The 17,638-nt window shown below is 55.1% G+C and overlaps 2 protein-coding genes and 1 long non-coding RNA gene across 7 annotated transcripts in view; 2 read left to right on the top strand and 1 right to left on the bottom strand.

Moving 5' to 3' along the window:
• Nucleotides 1-986, top strand: part of LOC123605608 (SREBF chaperone) — a 73,455-nt gene extending 72,469 nt beyond the window's left edge. For both annotated transcript variants that reach the window (XM_045492717.1, XM_045492718.1), the window contains exons 21-23: nucleotides 70-150; nucleotides 333-539; nucleotides 621-986. In XM_045492717.1, coding sequence (XP_045348673.1) covers nucleotides 70-150; nucleotides 333-539; nucleotides 621-866 — 534 coding nt within the window. In that variant the 3' untranslated portion in view covers nucleotides 867-986. The remainder of the gene's footprint in view (nucleotides 1-69; nucleotides 151-332; nucleotides 540-620) is intronic.
• A 346-nt stretch (nucleotides 987-1,332) lies between these two features.
• The window catches only part of PTPN23 (protein tyrosine phosphatase non-receptor type 23), a 35,439-nt gene continuing 19,133 nt past the window's right edge, over nucleotides 1,333-17,638 (bottom strand). For 2 of the 4 annotated variants that reach the window (XM_045492712.1, XM_045492714.1), the window contains 23 exons: nucleotides 10,029-10,156; nucleotides 9,700-9,776; nucleotides 8,999-9,048; nucleotides 8,710-8,841; nucleotides 8,363-8,443; nucleotides 8,137-8,268; nucleotides 7,994-8,041; nucleotides 7,583-7,639; nucleotides 7,385-7,443; nucleotides 7,146-7,225; nucleotides 6,917-7,031; nucleotides 6,758-6,823; nucleotides 6,241-6,386; nucleotides 5,630-5,986; nucleotides 5,401-5,555; nucleotides 5,162-5,313; nucleotides 4,890-5,069; nucleotides 3,031-4,816; nucleotides 2,745-2,929; nucleotides 2,554-2,658; nucleotides 2,337-2,475; nucleotides 2,124-2,237; nucleotides 1,333-2,045 (listed from right to left, as the gene is read on the bottom strand). In XM_045492712.1, coding sequence (XP_045348668.1) covers nucleotides 1,566-2,045; nucleotides 2,124-2,237; nucleotides 2,337-2,475; nucleotides 2,554-2,658; nucleotides 2,745-2,929; nucleotides 3,031-4,816; nucleotides 4,890-5,069; nucleotides 5,162-5,313; nucleotides 5,401-5,555; nucleotides 5,630-5,986; nucleotides 6,241-6,386; nucleotides 6,758-6,823; nucleotides 6,917-7,031; nucleotides 7,146-7,225; nucleotides 7,385-7,443; nucleotides 7,583-7,639; nucleotides 7,994-8,041; nucleotides 8,137-8,268; nucleotides 8,363-8,443; nucleotides 8,710-8,841; nucleotides 8,999-9,048; nucleotides 9,700-9,776; nucleotides 10,029-10,156 — 4,824 coding nt within the window. In that variant the 3' untranslated portion in view covers nucleotides 1,333-1,565. The remainder of the gene's footprint in view (nucleotides 2,046-2,123; nucleotides 2,238-2,336; nucleotides 2,476-2,553; nucleotides 2,659-2,744; nucleotides 2,930-3,030; nucleotides 4,817-4,889; nucleotides 5,070-5,161; nucleotides 5,314-5,400; nucleotides 5,556-5,629; nucleotides 5,987-6,240; nucleotides 6,387-6,757; nucleotides 6,824-6,916; nucleotides 7,032-7,145; nucleotides 7,226-7,384; nucleotides 7,444-7,582; nucleotides 7,640-7,993; nucleotides 8,042-8,136; nucleotides 8,269-8,362; nucleotides 8,444-8,709; nucleotides 8,842-8,998; nucleotides 9,049-9,699; nucleotides 9,777-10,028; nucleotides 10,157-17,638) is intronic. The other 2 variants (XM_045492713.1, XM_045492715.1) reach the window with 1 other exon arrangement.
• Nucleotides 6,316-7,071, top strand: LOC123605609. Its single transcript, XR_006715827.1, has 2 exons — nucleotides 6,316-6,407; nucleotides 6,703-7,071. It is a non-coding gene; the product is annotated as an uncharacterized LOC123605609 (long non-coding RNA).

Below are 17,638 nucleotides of genomic sequence, written 5' to 3'. Positions count from 1 at the left end.
GGACTTCCTGGCCCACATGTAATTGGGAAAACACCAGAGGTCAGAACCTGATGCCCGTCCCTGCCCCAGGTGTTCCGTCTGGAGGACTCGTGTTGCCTCTTCACCCTGCAGGGCCACTCGGGGGCCATCACAACTGTGTACATTGATCAGGTGAGGGGGCCGTGTGTGGGGTGCAGGGATACCAAGCTATGGGTTTTGTTTCTGACTCTCAGCAGCTGGCCCTCAGAACCTTCTGGGAAGCAGTGAGGATCCCTACTCCCAGGGCACCGGGACACCCTTGGGTCCAAAGGTGTTCCACCGGTGACCTGGCTCCCTCGGGCCTATTTCTTTAGACCATGGTGCTGGCCAGTGGAGGACAAGATGGGGCCATCTGCCTGTGGGATGTACTGACTGGCAGCCGGGTCAGCCACATGTTCGCTCACCGTGGGGATGTCACCTCCCTCACCTGCACCACCTCCTGCGTCATCAGTAGTGGTCTGGATGACCTCATCAGCATCTGGGACCGTAGCACAGGCATCAAGCTCTATTCCATTCAGCAGGTGGGCACATTGGGGGCCACAGGACTGTTGGTATTGTAGAGAGGGATTGAAGACACTAAGTTATCCTGTCTTTGCCTCTAGGATCTGGGCTGTGGAGCAAGCTTGGGTGTCATCTCTGACAACTTGCTGGTGACTGGCGGCCAGGGCTGTGTCTCCTTTTGGGACCTAAACTACGGGGACCTGTTACAGACTGTCTACCTGGGGAAGAACAGTGAGGCCCAGCCCACCCGCCAGATCCTGGTGCTGGACAATGCCGCCATCGTCTGCAACTTTGGCAGCGAGCTCAGCCTGGTATATGTACCCTCCGTGCTGGAGAAGCTGGACTGAGGCGGGGTGGGGGGGGGGGGGGGCGGGCAGGAGCTGCGGTGCAGAGCTGAGTCTTCTGGAAGCTGCCTCTAGAACTGTTCTGCCTCGTTGACTGTAATATTAAAGGTTTTTTTGTTTTTTTTTTTTTTTAAATCCCATCTGTCACGGGCCTTTCAAACCACTTGCGTCTTCCCCTCGAGCTGCTCCATCACTTCTGCGTGCCCTCCGTGTGCCTGAACCCCAGCACTTAGTCACATGCTTCTGAGAGCTGCTCCAGGCAGGAACTGTACATGACTGTAGAGGGGTGGTTACAGGGTGGAGCAGTCCAGCAAGCCAGTGCTGCAGGCCTTCCTCCTTAACCTTTCCGAGGTGTGGACACGAGGGGACACCCCACTGTCGTCGTCCTACCTGTCCACATCCAAGCTTGCTAAGAGGTTCCGGCTCCCTCCCTAAGGCAGCAGTGGGCAGACACTGGCCACAGAACGGGTTGGTTGATTACTTTAATAGCAAAGAGCTGAAAAACGTCAGGTCCCACAAAGGAGAACTTGACCCAAGGGCCGCGATATGTCTCAACCCCACAGGGGTGCGGGCTGGGCCAGGTAGGGCTGAAGGCAGTGGGAATGGGAGTGAGAGGCCAGGCCCACCTGAGAGGCCTTGCTAGGCATGGGCAGACCGGCGTGGGAGATGATGTGGCGGAAAAACCGGGTAGGCAAAGCCTGTTCAGGTCTTGTTGAGCGTCCAGAGCGGATCCAAAAGGCTAAGGGGGTCATCGGTGGGCCTGGCAGCCCGCAGACCCTGCCCGTTATGGGCCTGCAGAAAGTTCTGCTTGCTCATCCGCTGCTTTCCTCGCAAGGAGCTGTCCAGGGAGAAGGCCTCCGGAGTTAGGGAGGCCAACAGCTCCAGGGAGGAAGAGGGGGGCCCCAGGCTGGGAGGCGCAGGTGCTGGCTGTTCCTCCTCAGGCTGGGGGACCTCGGGCAGCGGTGAAGAGAGAGGGGGTGGGGAGGAGGAGGGGAGCTGGGCAGACTCCGGGAGGCTGGCTGGCGGCAGGCCTGGGGGCTCTACAGGGGCAGGGAGGCCGGCAGCCGGAGAATCCAGGCCCCCAGCAGGCCGGATGCTGAGCTTGGCGATGGTGGCCTGGATGGAGCTGATGGGCACGTCTCCACCGAGAACCAGGTCCTGGGAGTCCTGAGGAAGGTGATTCTGTGGAGACAGAGGCACGTGAAAACGAGTCCACGGGGCTGTGGCCGGCCCAGCCGCCCCCAGGGGCGCCTTCCTCACCTTCTGACTGCTGCCCGTGCCGGCCGGAGCCCTGCCCGGAGGGGGCACACCGTGGCGCTGCAGCACTTGCTCCACGTGTCTCACCACCGCCTCGTGGCAGAACCTGAGGTGCAGCTGCAGCGGTGCCCCCGGCCCAGTCAGCTAGGCGGGGCCTCGTCACCCCCGGGGCAGGCCCCCCCGCCCCGTCCAGCGCCCACCGGCCCAGCCCCTTACTTTCTCCTGCAGCATGTGTTTCCTCTGCTGCCGCATGCGCCGCACCAGCCGGGGCAGCTCGGGGATCCCGTTTCCGGCCTCCACCTCCTGCACAGCCGCGTAGAGCAGCGCAAAGGCCCCCGTCCGGCCCACCCCGGAGCTGCGGCGGGAAGGGGGTGTGAGGCCAGGGCCGGAGGACCCCCGCGGGCAAGTGCCCGCTCCCCGCTCCGTGCCTTACCTGCAGTGCACGATGACCGGCGTGTGCAGGGGCCGCTGATGCAGGTAGTGCGCGTGCACCTCCTGGATGAAGCGCAGCAAGTTGCTGGGGCTGTCAGGCAGGCCTCTGCGGGGGTGGGGGCAGGACCCGTGAGCCGGAGGGGGACCCCATCCGACGCCCCGACCATCCCCACCCCGGGGCAGCAGACGCACAACTCGGGCCACGTGGGGAAGTGGAGGTGCACGAGCGAGCGCTTGAGGCTCTGGTCGCGGAACTGCAGGCTCAGCACGCGCTCCACGTGGGTCTCGGTGGCGCGGACGCTGCTCAGCGCCAGGCTCAGGGCACCGTGCACCATGGGCTGGCCCCTCTCAGTGGGGAAATAGCGTGCCACCTTTTGCTGAGAGAAAACAGATGAGGCAGTTAGGGCTCTTTGCAGCGTCCTTCTTGGGCACCCCCCACCCCCCTTACCTTCTCCGGCACCCCTCCCTCCCCCCTTACCTTCTCCATCTCAGCCTCAGACACCAGCATGACAATGACCGACACCTTCTGCTCGTGCACCATGAGCCAGAAGTCAGCGGCTGTGCCGGGCAGTGGTGCCTGGGTGGCCACCAAGGGCGGGCAGTACGGCGAGAGCCCCTCCACGCGGCTGGCGTTGATATAGTCATCCTTGCCCGAGCGCAGCACCACGCGGTTACTGTCGTAGGGCATGACGTCCTGGTGCCGGTTCTTCAGCGAGTAGCAGCGCGCGATGGCGATGGACCGGCCCCGGGCGTCCTGTTCCTGTGCTTCCTGCAGCTCTCGCCACACGGCGTCCAGAGCCCCTGCGTCGCCCAGCTGGCCCCTGAAGGCCTCCAGCTCCTGCTGCAACTGCTGCAGCCTCTCGGGGCGCTCGTAGGGGTCCCGCTCAATCAGCCGCAGGGCCTGTGGCCGGCGGCCCTCAGCCGCGTCCACCTTCGTAGGCTGCAGCAGGGGCTGCCCACCCCCGGGGGGCTGTGCGCCCCCGTGCTGACTCTCAGGGCTGGAGGAGAGCAGGTCCGCGGTCGCGGTGCCCCGGCGCGCGCACGGGGGCGGCTCTGCTGCAGGGGGCTGAGGAGGTACTGGGCCAGGCCCCGGTGATGGGGCCGGAGAAGGCACCAGGTGGGGGTTGGGCGGGGGCTGGCCAGCAGGTGAGGGACCTCGAATGGAGAGAGGGGCTGCCTGGGGGCCCAGAGGCCGGGAGGAAGGGGCAGGACCATATGCCAAGGTGGGATGGGGAGACTGAGGTGGCCCAGGGCTGGGGAAGGGCAGAGCCCCTGAATGGGGGGGCAGAGGGTCCTGAGAGGGGCCCGGGTAGAGCTGTGTGTGCAGGGGCGGCGTTGGCTGTCCCAGGACACCAGGCTGAGGGGTAAAGGGATAGGGAGGCTGGGGGGGCTGGGAGGGCTGGAGGGGTACCCGCCCTGGAGCCTGGGGTGGGAAGAGGTTCGGATGCTGGAGTGGAAGGGGCTGCTGGGGGGGCTGGGGCCCAAATGCTACTCCTGTGGGATGAGGCTGGGGCCCCACCCTCGGGGCTGGAAAACCTGGGGGAATCCCAGGAGCAAAGTGGTGCTGGGCAGGGGGAGCTGTGAGGGGTTGCTTGGTCCCCAGAGGGTAGGTGTAGGGTGCCGGGAGCAGTTGTGGCTGCGGTGGGGACACCGGGAAGCAGGGCTGGGGAGGAGCAGGGCTAGGGTTTGGCCGTGGTGCTGTGTGGCTGGAGATGGGGGCCTGGATGCTATCTACCGTGGTGGTGGCTGGCCGAACCCCCATGGCCAACTCGGGGCCCGAAAACTGGGGAGGTGGGGCTGAGGGTAGACCTGCCACCGGTGGGGGTGGCCCTACCCCCGCATAGGGGCCGCTCACCACACCGTGCTGTGGGGAGGATCGGGGCACGAGGCCCAGCTCCGGTGTGTAGGCAGGGGCCGGGTAGAGGGCAGGTCCGGGGGCCATGGCCATTGCAGGGTGTCCTGGGGCCTGGGGGACCCTGGGTGGCAATACCTGGGTGTGGCCCGAGTAGGTACCAGGAGGTAAGGGTCCTGAGAGATAGTGGGGTCCCGGGCCTGCAACACTGGGGAAGGGGCCGGGAGGAAAGTGGAGAGGGGCGGCGGCTCCCAAGTAGGTGTCGGGTGGCCGCGGGCCGGCCACCATGTCTGGAGGCAGGCTGCACAGCTCTTCAGGCAGGTCTCCTGTCTCTACCGCCTCTCCTTCCTCCCTCCGGGGCAGCAGCGGCTTCGGGGCTGTGGGCCGTGGGGGTGGCTTCTTCTTCAGCTCCCTGCAGAACGAGGTGAGGAAGTCATGGAGCCAGACCCCTGTCAGCCTAGCCTGGGGTGTGGGGCCGCACCCACCTGTCCAGGAGCTGCTGGCGGGCAGCCTCTCGGGCCTGGCAGGTGGACTGGGCCCGTTCCAAGAGGGCAGCCACCTTGCTCTCCAGGTCGGCATAGAAGTCCTTGCCCTCCTGGGACTTTTTCATCAGGTCCTCATAGGCTTCACAGGAGGCCACCAGGGTCTGCAGTGTGGACTTCCACCTGGGGGGCAGAAGGGCCAGCAGAGGTGAGCAGCTTAGGCCGCGCTCTGGGCGGGAGGCTGGGCAAGAAAGAGCAGGGGGCCGGACACTGACTTTTGGTCCAGGTCACTAAGCACCCGCCGCACGGCCGCATACTGCACGTTGGCCTCTGTCAGCGCCCGCAGGACGTTGTCCTGGGCCGCCAGGTTCTGCTCCAGGTACACCCTCAGCTGGTCATACTTCTTCAGCTGCTCCTCGAACAGCTTCTGCGGGAAGGAGGCGGAGAACAGACACTCAGGGCCTCGCCGCTTACAGGCGGAGCCCAGAGACACTCCCCCTGCTCACCCACCCACCTTTATCTCCGAGTGGTCCGTGGTCACCAGTGACGCAGTGATGTCATCCTTCTGGATAAGCTCACGCAGCTGCTGCTCCAGGGACACGCGCTGGTCCCGCATCTCCTGCACCTTGGCCAGGATGCGCTTCAGATTCTGCAGCACGGCCTTGTCCTCTGGGAGCAGCAGTGGTCGTGAGACTGGAGCCTCCAGCCCTGCCTCCCTTGCCCAGGGGAGGGGAGGGACTCACCTGGGGTGAGGGCTGGCGTGGGCAGGGCAGCCCGGACCTGGTCCAGCGGCCCGCTGAGCAGGCGCAGGTTACCGACGTGCAGATTCATGGCGCGGTGCAGCTCGCTGTTGGTGAAGGAGGCCTTCTCGTGGACCTCCATGTACTTGGCCCAGTCTCGCCTCACCTCGGCCAGCTCTGCCTTGGAGCCGGCCCCTCCCACCAGGCTGGCCCCAGCCTGGCCCAGGGTCTCCTGCAACTTCTGCTCAAGCAGCTCATCCTCCTCCAGCAGCTCCCTGATGTCCTTCAGGGAGGCCTCCACATCCGTGAACACACCTGACAGCACTAGGGGGTGTCGGGGGAGGGGGGGGGGCGCAGTTCCTGAGGTAGGCACACTAGGCACCCGTTTGTGTCCATCCCCAGGGAGACAGAACCACCCACTCAGTCAAGGGCCCGTGTGTGACCCAGTGCTCGCTGAGCAGGGCACACAGGGTGCAGGGATCCACGGAGGGATGGAGGTGGGCGCTCGTGCCTAGTGCTCAGAAGTCTAACCTCTGTCCTCGGGGAACAGAGGACACGGAGGCGGCCACTATAGGTGACCTCCACCACCCACTTGTTTCTCCCCACTTGCTCACCCTGCATGGACTGGACAAGGTTCCTGACGGTGTCGGGCCGGACACTGAGAGCGGCACACTTTTCCATAAGCTGGGGCGGGATATGGCTGTACGCATCAAGGTTGTCCACAGTCTCCGGATCCAACTGCATCGAATCCATGAACTGGCTGTGGGGGCAAGAGGACCAGGTGGATGTTGACCTAACTTCTCACTCCTCTCCCGAGAGCGAGCCCCACCACTGAAACTGGGTCTGAGGTCCTAGCAAAGGGCAAGTTCGCATCCTGACTCTACCACTGGAGGTCTTGACCTGGACCCACAGAACAGACCCAGGGCACTGGTGAAGAAAATGCGACAGAGGGACACTGTCCTGCCAAGACATGTGACTTTCACCCTCTAAATCCAGCACCCGAGACCACGGGCAGGAAAAGCAGTGCTAGGAAACCTGGGGCAAGAGGACATTCGTTATTCCTTTCCCTGCTGCAGGCAGCACTGGGGACCCCACAGACATCTGCTGTGTCACCTCCAGCCCCACACTCACTCCAGGACTTCATTCTTGTCCTCAATCTTGGCCATCATCTCCCGAAGCAGCTTGGCCTTCTCCTCACTGCAGAAGTGACACAGCAGTTGTTGGAAACCTATGTCCTGAGACATCCCAACTCCACGTGTGCTAAGAACGGGGCCGGCCCCTCCCGCCCACCTGTACAGTGACGACGCTTCGTGGGCAGCCATGGGTACCAGTTTGGCAAAGATGTCAGGGCCCGTGACGGCCGGGTCTGTGGGGTTCACTGGTAAGGGCTTTACCAAGGGGGCACCTGGGAGGGAGAGGAACAACTGGAGACCAAGTCCACACAAGCGGAGTCTGCCTCTGTTCTGTCCTCCCGTCTTCACCCCCTACCCCAAGCCTCAGCCTCGGCTCAGCTCCAGACCTTTCACAGGCTGCAGGGTGTCCAGTACTGGGACAGCCTCGTGGTAGATGAAGTCATTGTCCTTTTTGGCAGAATTGTACCTGGGGTCAGAAGGGGAAGTGGGGAGTCCAGCAATCAGCAGGGATCCAGGACCTTGCCTCCCAGGGGGCCCACTATTCTCAGGTACATGATGCAGGCAAAGGGCCAAGACCCTTCCCAAAAAATAGGAACCAGGGCCACCACCAGCCCCACAGACTCACTTTCCCCCAATGACATCCATAGTGAAGCGAAGTGCATCTTGCACAGTGTCAGGCTGGCCCTGTAGGACAGGGAAGGTGGGGGGGACGGGGAGTGGGGAGGACACTCAGCACCAAGTCAAGCCGGCGTCAGGACAACCCTCAGCCCCACCATGTACTCTCAGGGCTCTGAGGGGCAGCCATGCTCTTCCTCAGCTTTACCTTGGCTAACTTGATGGCTTCATTAAGCTTGTCCAGGGCACTCTGGAAGTATGCGACCTGTACGGGGCAGCAGGCAGAGCCCGGTCCATCCTTCCCTCCTCCTGCCACCCCATTAAGCCCTGCCTGGCCATCGGGTGACCCATTAGAAGACCAGAAGCTGAGGAAGCAGCCAGGCACCAGCCCAGCCAACAGCTTAGTGTCACCCCCTGCCCCACCTCCTCAGGCCTCTTGGGATCAGGGTGAAAACAGATGGGACAACATAAAAGAAACACCAGGCCTACAGCCAGCGGTGGCCAAGGATGTAGGCGTGAGGGACGGCCAGGACAACCTCTCCTACTCCGTAAGGGAAGTTTCTCCTCTAGCACCCCCTAGGCTGGACTTAGTCCTAACCCCCTGCCGTGGCTCACTCACCCGCTCCCCGAACTTCTGCTGCTCCTCAGCCTGCTTCCCCATGTGCAGCTGGCGAGAGAGAAGAGACGCCACCACTTACTTCCCAGCTGTGGCAGCCCCACCCCCGGCCCATCCCCCGCCCCCAGTGGTCACAGTGCTCGCACATGAGCCACAGCTGCAAAGTAGTAGATCTTCATCTGTACGAGCTTCTTCCAGTCCTTCTGGATCCGGCCCAGCAGCGAGGCGGTGTCAGGGTTCTCCAAGGCCCGGCATGCCTCCTTGTAGTAATCCACCACCTGGGAGCCAGGATGGGGCCATGAGTGGGGGTCAGGAGTGAACTAAAGGCCTGCTCTCAGTCCCTTGAGGGCCACCACCCACCCCCGTCCCTACCTGTGCGCTGATGCGGGCCACCAGAAAGCTCTTCCTGTTGTCCAACATTGACTTCTCCAGAAGGCACTCCTGAGCCTGGCCCTGGACCAACAAATGCAGGTGCGTTCGCTTGTTTACCCGGAGATCTTACCCTTCCCATCAGGGGGACCACAGAGGGATTCCCCTCCCCTGTCCTCGTTCCTCCAACCTCCCCTACTCCAAGAAGCGCTGCCCTGCTCTGATCCACCGGGGCTCAAAAGCTCAAAGCCAAGGCCCCACTGCCATCTGCACAGGGCCTGGTCTAGGAGCCGGCACCAGCCGTCCCCATCCCCGGATTCAACCGGGCCCCAACAAGGGCACCTCCTCACCAGCATGAGGTTGACATTGAGAGTGAGGATCTGGCGGCTCATGTCAACGCTGTAGGCATGAGGGAAGTGCTCACGCAGGTAGGCAAAGGCGCCTGCCGCGCACTGGAAGTGAGTGCAGGAGACCTTCATGCCCTGGGAGGGGAAGAGGCGGAGGATGGCCAGAGGCAGAGCCAGATAGCTGCCCGTGTCCACTCCCACAGGACAGGACGCAAACTCTGGAGGTGAAGGACACTCAGCACCCCTCTTGGGTTATGTCCTCTGTCCCACCCACTGCCCCTCCCCTCCTCACCTCCTCAGACACCCGCTTGTCCATGGCCCCCAACATGGAGTGCAGTGCCCCTGGGGAGTCAGAGAACATGGTGTCAGGGCTGGCCCGGGGCTGCTCCCCAGGCTGCCCACACCTTTGTCAAGTGTAAGGCAGAGGGGGCAGTGTTGTCACTCACAGTCAGGAAAACAGGGATCTGAAAACTGGGGCTGCTGGCCCAAGGACACACTCAGAAGTCCAGCCTAGCCCCTCAGTCTGCTGCTCTACACCAGGCAGAGGTGTGGGTGTTGGAAGGAGGAGCTCCCATCCATAGCCCCTAGCCTACAGGTCCAGTCTTGAAGCCCCAGGGGTGCCTACACAGGACTCTGGGGCTCCCCAGGCGCCTCCCCTGAGCCACACTAAGGCCAAGTCATCAGGGCTAGCTGAGACCAACCAGAAGCCACGGCAGTGCTGTCCAGTCTATGAAGACAGGTCGCTACTCCTGGCCAGAGCACACAGCAGCAACACCATGTGGCAGCCAGCCCAATGGAGCTTCTCCCCAGCAGGTGGCTGCCCACGGCCCAGAAAAGAGGTGCTGGCAGAGCTATGGGGGAGGCAGTGAAGGGGTCAGAATCCGGGGACCTTCTGTCCATGAGCACACTGCCTTTGTGACTTTCTGCTGAACTGAGATCCTGGGTTGGCGGGCCTGGGAGGTAGGGACATGGAGAAGGGGTTAGGCAGCTCACCGAGGTTGTAGAGAATGCAGGCCTGCTCATACTTGATGTCCTCATGGGCCACAGACTTGCCAGAGAAGATCTCGGTCCTGCAGACAGGCCACCCCCATCATCTTAAGGGAAGGAGCTGGCCGGGACCTTGAGGTCAGGTGATGGGACCAGCTACCCCACTGCAGGTCAGAGGGAGGCCTGGGGAGACCACACCAAGCCACTCCCCATCCTCGGCAGCAAGGAAGGGGGCGGAGAGGAGAGTAAAGGGAAGGGACACCCCCACCATCCAAACACCCTGGGCTGCCCAGGCACCCTCCAGGCTCCCCCCAGCCCTGCCTGCCAGCTCTTACCAGGTGACAGGAACAGCGGCCTCTTGGCCCGAGCCCATGGGGACCCGACTCTGCAGGTAGTGGAGCTGGCCTAGGTACTTGCGGAGGACACTGCAGCCCTCAAAGTCCCGTGGGACACGGACCGCATTCTGGGGGGCAGATGGGAGAAGCAGGCCTGCCATCATTTGGGGTAGAGTACAGGCAGGTCTGTCTGCCCACAGATGCCCAAGAAACATACATCTGAGCTAGGAGACTGCACACTCCAAGGGATGCAAAGAAAGCCCACAGCTAGTTGTTCAACACCCATCCTACCAGCCAGGGCTGGCTGGCTGGCTCAGTCCCACCTTTCTGGAAGGCAGTTTTGAAACATACATTAAAAATGTTAATGTACGATGTGTCTGGGTGGCTCAGTTAAGCATCTGACTTCAACTCGGGTCATGATCCCAGGGTTTGTGAGTTCCAGCCCCACATCAGGCTGTCTGCTGTCAGCTCGGAACCTGCTTCAGATCCTCTGTGCCCCGCCACCCCTAGCCTCTCTCTGCCCCTCCCCGCTGCTCTCAAAAAAAATAAATACTAGGAAAAAAACGTTAAAGTACTTAATGCTGACCCACAGTTCTGTATCTAAAACCTACAGTAAAAGATACCCAGTAAAGCAAATGCTTGGATGAACACACAGGGTATTTATCACAGTATTATTAACAGGGCCAAATACTGGATGCCACCAAAATTTCCATTAAAGAGGACTGTTTAAATAAATTATGTCAAACCTACCCACAAAAGAGAATACTCTACAGCCACAAAGGCTGAAAACAAGAGTCTCTATCATGTTTAGATGTTTATGACATATTTATCGTTGGGGGAAAAAAAAAGTAACAGATGAGCAGTATGATTTCATTTCTGTAAAATTACATAGATACTGAGAGCCAACTAGGTATATACACAAAGACAAAAGATTCTAGAAGGTTATACACCAAAATGTTACATGATTACCACTGGGTCTAAGTAATTTATCCTATTCTCTATATACATAGGGATATGTATTTAATACTCTTTTTTTTTTTTTTCAACGTTTATTTATTTTTGGGACAGAGAGAGACAGAGCATGAACGGGGGAGGGGCAGAGAGAGAGGGAGACACAGAATCGGAAACAGGCTCCAGGCTCTGAGCCATCAGCCCAGAGCCCGACACGGGGCTCGAACTCACGGACCGCGAGATTGTGACCTGGCTGAAGTCGGATGCTTAACCGACTGCGCCACCCAGGCGCCCCATAATACTCTATTTTTTATATTGAATACTTTTACTCTTTATAAAAAACAAAACTTTTCCCATTTTGGGGAAACAAAACAAAGCAGACAAAACCTGTGCTCAAAGAGAAGAGTAGACAACATACTCTCCAAGAAGCAAGTGCCCAACACAAAAAAGGGCTGGGCCGGAGGCACTGTGCACGCCCTCGCCCCCCAGCTGGGTGAACCAGCCCCCCCTCCCACCCCCGGACTCCAGGGGACAGCTGGCCAGCACCACCTGCTAGAAGAAACCCTCCAGGACACCACCCTGTGGAGCTGGGCTCCAAGGCCCCTGCCTCTCAGAAGGGAGAGCTGGGGCCCGTCCCACTCAGCAGCTCTCCCCCGGGCCCCGTCGTCCTCTCGGAGCAGGAATGTAATAAGCTCCCTTGTGGAGCAGCCTCCAGAGGGCGCAGAGCAAGGCGAAGGCTCACGGCCATGCTGGTAAGGTGTGACCGGTCCCTCAGGCCAGGGCATCTGGAATCTAGTCACCACCCCCTCCCCATCAGAACCTCTGCTGTCATCAAATACCATGGGGACTTAACCTTTCCCTTCAGGCTGACGCCATTTTTCAAAGCGGGAGCCACATCTTAAGCAGCCACCTCTCTGAAACAACAAATCTGATGTGCTAGCTACACATTTTTTAAAATACTCGAGGGGCGCCTGGGTGGCGCAGTCGGTTAAGCGTCCGACTTCAGCCAGGTCACGATCTCGCGGTCCGTGAGTTCGAGCCCCGTGTCGGGCTCTGGGCTGATGGCTCAGAGCCTGGAGCCTGTTTCCGATTCTGTGTCTCCCTCTCTCTCTGCCCCTCCCCCGTTCATGCTCTGTCTCTCTATGTCCCAAAAATAAATAAACGTTGAAAAAAAAAAAAATTAAAATACTCGATAAAGCACATACAAAAAGGTTAAAATAGAGAAGATTTGTCTTTGTACTCCCTAACACCATCTTTGGGAGACAATGGAAGCAACCCTCCCTCCAAGCCACATAACTCCACTGGCACTTTTAATCCAGCCAAGAAACGCGGCCCTCCGTGTCCCACCTGCCATGTTCTCTGTCGCCTACACACGGAGGAGCCAAGCAGAACAGGAGTCAGAAAGGAAGCTCTGAAGCCGCAGCACTCCCATCACCCTCACGAGCCCCTCACCACACCCGCCAGCTTTATGCCCTGTAGTCACAGAACTGAGAATTTTGGAGTTACAACTGGAAGGTCTTCTTAGAGGACGACTCTTCCAGCCCCTGCTTTTCAGGTGAGGAAACGGGGGCCAGATCGCACAAAGAGGGTTGCCCATAGCTTCCCAACTTATATCCACCCTCCATTTGAACTGCAAATCACAGAGTCATGGTAAAAGCTTAACTTCACTTATGCTGACTCTGCTTTGCATGTCTCTCTGCTTTGACACATTTTCTGTAATTCACTAGACCAATGTTAAAAAATTGCTGTAATAATTTAGTTATTTTTAAATTTTTTTTAACATGGAATTTATTGTCAAATTCATTTCCATACAACATCCAGTGCTCATCCCAACAGGTGTCCTCCTCAGTACCCCTCACCCACCCTCCCCTCCTAATTTAAACCCTTATTTTCACTTCATGTACTGCTGAACTTGGGAGGTTTTTTGGTCTGGATTATACACAAAAGTTTGTTTGCTGAAGAAACACGAATCCAGTCCAATTCTCACACTTTCTGGATAAAAAAAATCAAGTCCCGGCTAGAGGAAGTAGCTATCCTAGTCTCTGTCCTCCCAGGGCCTGGGAAGAGCCTTGGGTCCTGGGCCGGTGCTCTCCAGCCCACTGCTCTGTGCAGGCCGCCTGCCCCACACCTGAAAGAACGTGCCGCAGAAGAGGTTTTGGAGACCAGGAGGAGTGCTGCTCCCAGGGCGTGGCATGGGCACACAATGGTGGCAGTCCTGGGGGTTAAGATTCTCTCACTAGTTTGCAAACTGTCCAAGTAAAACCTTTTTAAAAAATTTATGAGGAATATTCTGGGAAGTGGAAGAGCAGGAAGCAGCAGAAACCTGTGCCCACCAAGACAACAATGGCACTGGTGGAATCTGTCTGAGGTGACCATTTTGGAGCTCTGGAGTCTACTGAAGGCTTGTAGCTCACAGAGGAAGGCTTAGGTGGTAAATTTTGGTGAATTTTAGCTCTTGGCACAGTAGCAGCTACCCAGCCCCCAGCCCTGCACGTGTTTCTGGAGCAGTCTGCACAGTCTGTGGGAGCCAGAGTAGGCAGCAAGGACTCTGTCCTCCAGATACGGGGGATCTGTGCTCTGATCACGGACTGCTGCTTCCGATCTCAGAGGAGCAAAGGGGAAGGTGGACAAACACCTCCCTCCACTGCTGAACCTTCCCTCAGGTGGAAGTGACTTCAAAGGGGATTTAAAGCTCCAGTGCTGGGGGACCTGGGTGGCTCAGTCAGTTGAGTGCCCGACTCTTGATTTTGGCTCAGGTCGTGATCTCACGGTCTGTGAGTCTGAGCCCCATGTCAGGCTCTATGCTAGCAGTGCAGAGCCTGCTTGGAATTCTCTCTCTTCCTCTCTCTCTCTCTCTGCCCCTCCCCTGCTCACACACTCTCTCAAAATAAACAAACATTTTTAATAAATAAAGCAACAGTACTTCTCCTTCCACTCACCCCTCCACTTGTCTTTTTTCCCTTCTGTGAGCCAGACTGACATGTGGGAGCCAGACTGACATTCGAAAGCAACCATATACACAGGGGAAATGAGAAAGTCACCATGCACATCCAGGGAAAGGCACAGGCTTAGAAGACTTGAGAAGACCTTAAGTTCAGAAACCTCAGCTAATTCTTTTTCTTTTTTTCTTTTTGATATTTATTTCTGAGAGAGAGAGAGAGAGAGAGAGAGAGAGAGCGAGCAAACCAGGGTGGAGGGGGTGGGGGGAGGTTTGCAGACAGAGAGGGAGACACAGAATCCGAAGCAGGCTCCAGGATCTGAGCTGTCAGCACAGAGCCTAACGCAGAACCTGAACTCATGAACCATGAGGTCATGAGGTCATGAGCTGAAGGTGAATGCTTAAGTGACTGAGCCACCCAGGCACCCCTAAACCTCAGCTAATTCTTGACACACAGGCTACAACAAAAAACAAAAAACAAAAAGCCCAGCAAACCCCGAGGAAGGGAGAGATTCTGATTTCCAGAGTCACCGCATCATTAGATTCAAATGTCCAGTTTTCAACAAAAAAGCACAAGGCATACAAAAAAACAGGAAAGTGTGGCCCATTCAAATGGAAAAACAAAACAAAAAACCAGAAATTGTCCCTGAAGGGACGGCTCAGTTGGTTGAGTGTCCAATTCTTGATTTCAACTCAAGTCATGATCTCACTGCTTCATGGGTTTGAGCCCCCCATCGGGGCTCTGTACTGACAGCACGGAGCCTGCCTGAGATTCTCCCTCTTTCTCTGCCCCTCCCCTGCTTGCACTTTCTCAAAATACATTAACTTAAAAAAAAAAAAAAAATTGCTCCTGAAGAAGACTTGGTGGTAGATGTACTAGACAAATACTTTAAAACAACTATCTTAAAGATGCTCAAAGAACTGGGGCACCTGGGTGGCTCAGCTGGTTAAGCATCCAACTTCGGCTCAGATCATGATTTCATGCTTTGTGAGTTTGAGCCCCACACTGAGCTCTGTGCTGAAAGCACACAGCCTGCTTTGGATCCTCTGTCTGTCTCTCTCTCTCTCTCTCTCTCTCTCTCTCTCTGTCCCTCTCCAGTTTGTGTGCTTACTCTCTCAAAAATAAACATTAATAAAAATAGAAATAAATTTTAAAAAGAAGATGCTCAAAGAACTAAAGGAAGATGTAGAGAAGGCCAAGAAAACAATGTAAGGAAATATGCAAATATCAACAGAGAAAATGTAAAAAGAAACCAAAAAAAAAAAAAAAAATCTGAAGCTGAAAAGTACTATAACTACACTGAAAAATTCACCACTAGACTGAAAAGCAGATTTGCACAGGGAGACAAAACAATCAGTGGACTTGACAATAGGACAACTGAAATTACCAAGTCTAAGGAACAGAAAGAAAAAACACTGAATAAAAGTGAACACAGTCTAAGGGACCCGTGAAGACATCTTCAAGCAGACCCACAAAAGCACTGTAGAAATCCCAGAAAAAGAAGAAAGAAAGGGACAGAGAAAACATTTGAAGAAATAATGGCCTAAAACTCCTAAGGTGAAAGACATGAAACTCAAAAAACTCAAAGTAGGATGAACTCAAAAGACCCACACAAGATGCTGTAGTCAACTGTCAAAAGCCAAAGACACGGAGAATCTGGAAAGCAGCGAGAGAGAAGCGACTCATCACATACAGAGGATCCTCAAAGAGATTCTCAGATCTCTCACCAGGAACTCTGGAGACCAGAGGCAGTAGATCCATACATTCAAAGAACTGAAAGAAAAACGCCTGCTAAGGCGCCTGAGTGGCTCAGTCAGTTAAGCATCCAACTCAACCTCAGCTCAGGTCTTGATCTCAGGTCTTGATCTAAGTTTAAGCCCTGCACTGGGCTCCACACTGGACATGGAGCCCTACTTTAAAAAAAGAAAAAGAAAAAGAAAAAAACCCTGCAAACAAAAATCCTATATCCAGCAAAACTGTCCTTCAAAACTGAGGAGACATTAGGACATTCCCAGATAAACAAAAGCTGAACAAATTCATTACCACCAGATCTACCCGGCAAGAACTGCTAAAACAAAAGGACACTTGATAGTAACCTGAAGCCATATGAAGAAATAAAGATCACAGTAAATGTACATACATGGGCAATTATAAAAGCTAAAATTATTTTAACAAAGATGTGTGACTCCACTTTTTGTTTTCTACCTAAGAGACTAATATATTTCAAAAAAAGGAAAAAATTCAATTTATACACAGTAGTTTACCTCTTTAGTATATATAAACATAGCAATTGGGGCACCAGGGTGGCTTAGTCAGTTGAGCGTCTGACTTTATTTTGGCTCAGGTCATGATCCCAGGGTCATGGGATCAAGTAGCACATTTGGCTCCACACTGGCTGTGGGGCCTGAGTAAGATTCTCTTTCTCTCTGCACCCTCCTACTGGCACATGCTCATGTGCTCTCTCTCTAAAATAAAACAAGAAAAAAAAAAGCAATTATCCCTGCTTTGGGAGAAAGATACAATCTCCTACACTTTGAAATTGTAAGTAAAATTTTTATTTCAACTTTTTGTTATTCAGATAGGAAAAGTTGTTTTTAACTTCTTTGATACAGAGTAGCGAGATATTTCACCTTTTGGACGAATTTCCTAAGAACAGTGTCACCTTCTTCAAAAGTCAGTTAAGTTCCTCTATTTCAACATAATAAAGGCCATATGTGAAAAACTCTTAACTAACATCATATCAAACTGGTAAAAGCCTGAAAGCTCTTCCTCTATGACTAGAAATAAGACAGGCTTCCCACTTGTACAACTTCTATTTAACATCATACTGGATTGCCAGAGCAATCAGGCAAGAAAAAGAATTAAGAGGCATCTAAATTAAAAAGGAGGAAGCAAAAATTATCTCTGTATACAGACATGATTTTATATATAGAAAGCCCTAAAGAGTTCATAAAAAGCCTGTTAGAAATAAATTCAGCAAAATTGCAGAAAAAATCAGTACACAAAATTCATTTGTTTGTATATAATCACAATGGACAATAAGAAAATGAAAAATTTTTTTAAAAATTCCATTTACGATAGCATCAAAAAGAATTACACAGAAGTAAACTTAACCAAGAATGCAAAAGACTACAAAATTTTGCCAAAAACTTTAAAATTAAAGACATAAATAAATGGATAGATATCCATATTCATGTATTAAAAAAATTTAATACTATGGTGGCAAACCTCCCCCAAAATGATCTACTTTTTTGGATTTTTGATCTTTAGGGATTCAGTGAAATCCTTATCAGAATCCCAATGGCGTTTCTTGCAGAAAGAGAAAAATCCATTCTAAAATTCATATGGAATCTCAAGGGACTCCAAAGAGCCAAAACAATCTTGAAAAAGAAGAACAAAGCTAAAGATTTCACAATTAATTAAAAAAAAATTTTTTTTTTAATGTTTTATTTTTGTGTGAGAGAGCACATGTGTGTGGGCGCGCCAGTGGGGGAGGGGCAAAGAGAAAGAAGGACAGAAGATCTGAAGTGGGCTTCCAGGCTGACAGCAGAGAGCCCGATGCGGAGCTTGAACTCATAAACCATGACATCAGAACCTGAGCCAAAGTCGGACAATCAACCAACTGAGAGTCACCTGGGGGGGGGGGGGGGGGGGGGGGGGGGGGCCATCACAACTGCTAAATTCGAAACTTATTACAAAGCTACAATAATTGAAACAATG

This window comes from Leopardus geoffroyi, chromosome A2, assembly GCF_018350155.1.
Source record: "Leopardus geoffroyi isolate Oge1 chromosome A2, O.geoffroyi_Oge1_pat1.0, whole genome shotgun sequence".
NCBI lineage: Eukaryota > Metazoa > Chordata > Mammalia > Carnivora > Felidae > Leopardus > Leopardus geoffroyi.
This window is presented reverse-complemented; position numbering and strand designations above follow the sequence as displayed.